The sequence below is a fragment of the Micropterus dolomieu genome, linkage group LG04 (genome assembly GCF_021292245.1).
Source record: "Micropterus dolomieu isolate WLL.071019.BEF.003 ecotype Adirondacks linkage group LG04, ASM2129224v1, whole genome shotgun sequence".
NCBI classification, from domain to species: Eukaryota; Metazoa; Chordata; class Actinopteri; order Centrarchiformes; family Centrarchidae; genus Micropterus; species Micropterus dolomieu.
Genome location: NC_060153.1, coordinates 4439737 through 4442907, shown reverse-complemented (window position 1 = coordinate 4442907; position 3171 = coordinate 4439737). Strand labels below are relative to the sequence as shown.

General features: G+C 41.5%; 1 protein-coding gene across 1 annotated transcript in view; it reads right to left on the bottom strand.

Annotated features, from left to right (window-relative positions):
* The window catches only part of gna12a (guanine nucleotide binding protein (G protein) alpha 12a), a 5659-nt gene continuing 2488 nt past the window's right edge, over positions 1-3171 (bottom strand). The window contains exon 2 of the mRNA XM_046047196.1: positions 1-240. Within this exon, the coding sequence (XP_045903152.1) occupies positions 1-240 (240 nt within the window). The remainder of the gene's footprint in view (positions 241-3171) is intronic.

Sequence of the window (3171 nt, the reverse complement as noted above, 5' to 3'; positions counted from 1 at the left end):
TTATGGTGCTAATCTACTCACCAGTTGGAACTCGGAGCGTCGTGCGTAGGCCTCCTGTATGCCGGTGTCTGCCCAGAGTGTGCTCAGTGCCATCACATACAGCTGAAATTCACTTGGCTCGACCCCTGAGCCGCCCACACGTCCCTCCCACGACATCACCAGCATGCCCTGCTTCTCGTTCTCACAGCTCTGCCAGCTGATGCCCAGCTTGTCCCGGGCGTCTACCAGCACACGCATGCCCTGCAGAAACACACACAAGTGCATATATAAAACTTTATGTGGTAAAGTGGTGTAACAGTTGCTATTTCTAATGTCAGCAGTATTGTACAACTATGTCCTGACCACACAGAGGAAAGAAAATTCATACTGCATGAGCTGCTTCCTGGGAAAAAACATCAACACTGAGTCTAGTGTTACTGATAAACATGAAGTAACACACACTCAAACATATGCATGTGTAGCTGGTGGTGGTTTTCTAAAGAGAACCATGTGGAAAGATCTGTGTGGGAGGTCTCCTGAGTGATCAAACTAACCAGCACACACAGAGACAGATATTCAATGTTCTGTGTCTCCTTTTCTTTCTGTATTTTTATTAAACGCTTTAATAAAATCTATTCCTCTTCATTGTTCCGAATCAGCATATCATGATCTGTTTGGCAGCAAATTTGCTTTTGGTCTATTTTGCTGCTTATTGATCTGTAAAATCCATTTCTTTGCTTCTATTTGTATAGCTTAATAATTTACTTCAACTTAAGCATTTTTCACAGCATCTTAAAGTTCAGAATCTAACGTATTTTTACAGCCTGTTTGCTTGATTTATTGATTTAGATAACAGAGGACTCACCAGCAAATAATATCAGTGAGTGTCTCAAAGGTCACAGGAGGTTAAGAGATGTGAGTATATGTGTGTTTCAGTGAGTCATAACCACCTAACGCCAGTGCAATAGTCAAGTCTGGTCAAGTTTATTTGTACAGCTTAATATCGCACTCAATGGGTTTACAGGCCCACAACATGAACAACTGCCAACCCAGCTCAACTGTCTCTACAAAGACGAGGAAAATCCTCTGAAAACCTCAAGCAATGAAAAAATTCAAAAAGGATGGGTGTGCAACAGGAGATCTGGGTTTGAAAAAGGCGATTACAAAAATAACTTCTCACTAATGCAGCTGCTGTGTGTGTGTGTATGCATGCTTGTGGTGTGTGTGCAGTCTGACTGGGATGCTCCTTTGTGACTAAGTGGTGTGGGTTTTTCAAGTCTGATCCCTCATTTAAGACTTTATCTTTTCAGAATTTATGTTTTTGTTGCTACAGTAGGAATGAGTAAGACTGACGAAACCTAAAACAGAACTTGTTGTTTACACATAGACACACGTAACCATAATCTGACACACATGCAGATCGAACACCACCATGTTGGCAGAAAAAAATAAATACTGAGTCGCTGTGAGTGAGCTTTGAGTCACATCCATTCATGATTATTGTCTATATAACCATCTACATAGTTTCTTTCTGTGAGCCAACCTGAACCTTCGATCTGTGTATTGTAGCACAATCCCCCATAGTCATGTCTGTCTCTCTTCCTGTATGCCTGCATGTTTGTATGGCTGCCTGTCTGTAATCAGTCAGTAAGAGTGTTTCCAGTCAGCATGTCTGTTTCAAAGGCCCTTCCAAAACAGTTTGAGGGTTCCTGAAACAATTTGAACATCCACTAAATCCTCCTGACGGAGTATACTGGCACCTTTATGCCCAGCCATGGAGGGGAAACAGACTTTGAGAAAAGACCAGCCTTGGTATTTGCCTCTGGTCACTGGCCCTCACTAGTATCTCACCACATGGGGCTAGAAAAACATGCAAATCTGATGTCTGAACTGAGGACTTGTATCCTCACAGTCATGACGTGATGAATGACTTTATTGACATGACAAAATGGCACCTCCTCTTAATGACATTATTTGCAGCCAACTACGGTTGCAGCAGGCTGGGACTGCAGATGGCTCAGTTTTTTATCACTATTCTGTAATTAAAACGTAGCTCCCTTCCTACATTAATGTTATCACTGCCTCCCTCCTCTAACACAGTGCCTGCCTTAAATGTACTCCAACACTCAACACGGGGAGACAAAAACATCCAGACCAGGTGACCAGAGCCTCTCCCCCCTGCTCTGTAACAAACACGCAATATGTAGTAATTAACCTCTTCAATCTGTACAATTAAATCAACAGAAACAGCCGCAAAACCCACAGGACTTTATTTCAAACTCTAGTTGTGATCCCAAAGTTTCTGAAGATGCCAAATATGCAGAGTTTTGGGGCGTCAATAACTTAAATGAGGAGAGGGAGAAATTTAATAAACAATATACTGTATATGAAACTAACAATATGGATAGATGATTTTTGTTTCTTTTACCGTAAAGCTACTTAAAGGGAAATAAAAGTACCTTATCACCCTGTTTCCTAAGACCAACAAGCTGTTCAAACTGTGAACTTGAGTTACCTCCCTTGGTTGGTTAATGTTTGGGAAAATGCTTGGTTAAACAGTAATGATAGACAAACAAGGGCAGATCAGAGAAATGGAGATAAGAAAAACTCAAAACAGCTTGAGAATCAGTGATTACTGAATCCTTCGAAGTGTAAAATTGTTCCACTAACCAATTCTTGATGTACGAGGCTTGACAGAGTCGCATTAGGACCAGCAGTTTTTTAGTTTCACTTTAATTTGTGAGAAAGAAAAAAAAATCCACTTTGACAAGGCTTATACCAGAGATTTAGCTGATGGAGGTATAATTACTGAGATTCAAGGAGTGGGACCATGCCTGAACTCCACCATCTTATTTATTTTAATAAGCCTAATTATGCTACACACCTGTGTGTTCTTTCAGCTGTGTCCCTCTTACCATCCCTGTTTGTTTTCAGTCTCTATCATTAAGTTCCCATGGGGGGGGGGTCCTCCACCAACGCTACTGTTAGGGTATCATCCCACTTAACGGATCTCAGCTTTTAAGTGCTAAATGCAGTATTCCTTAGCAATTTTTATGTCTTATGTGCAGTGGGGATGTGTTGTTTACACAACTGAATCATGTATCTTCTTCTCTAGGTTTATACTGGCCAATGATGATGTTGAAGATTTAAACAACCTTAAAGCCAGTAAAGGGGGGGGGGGGGGGGGGGGGG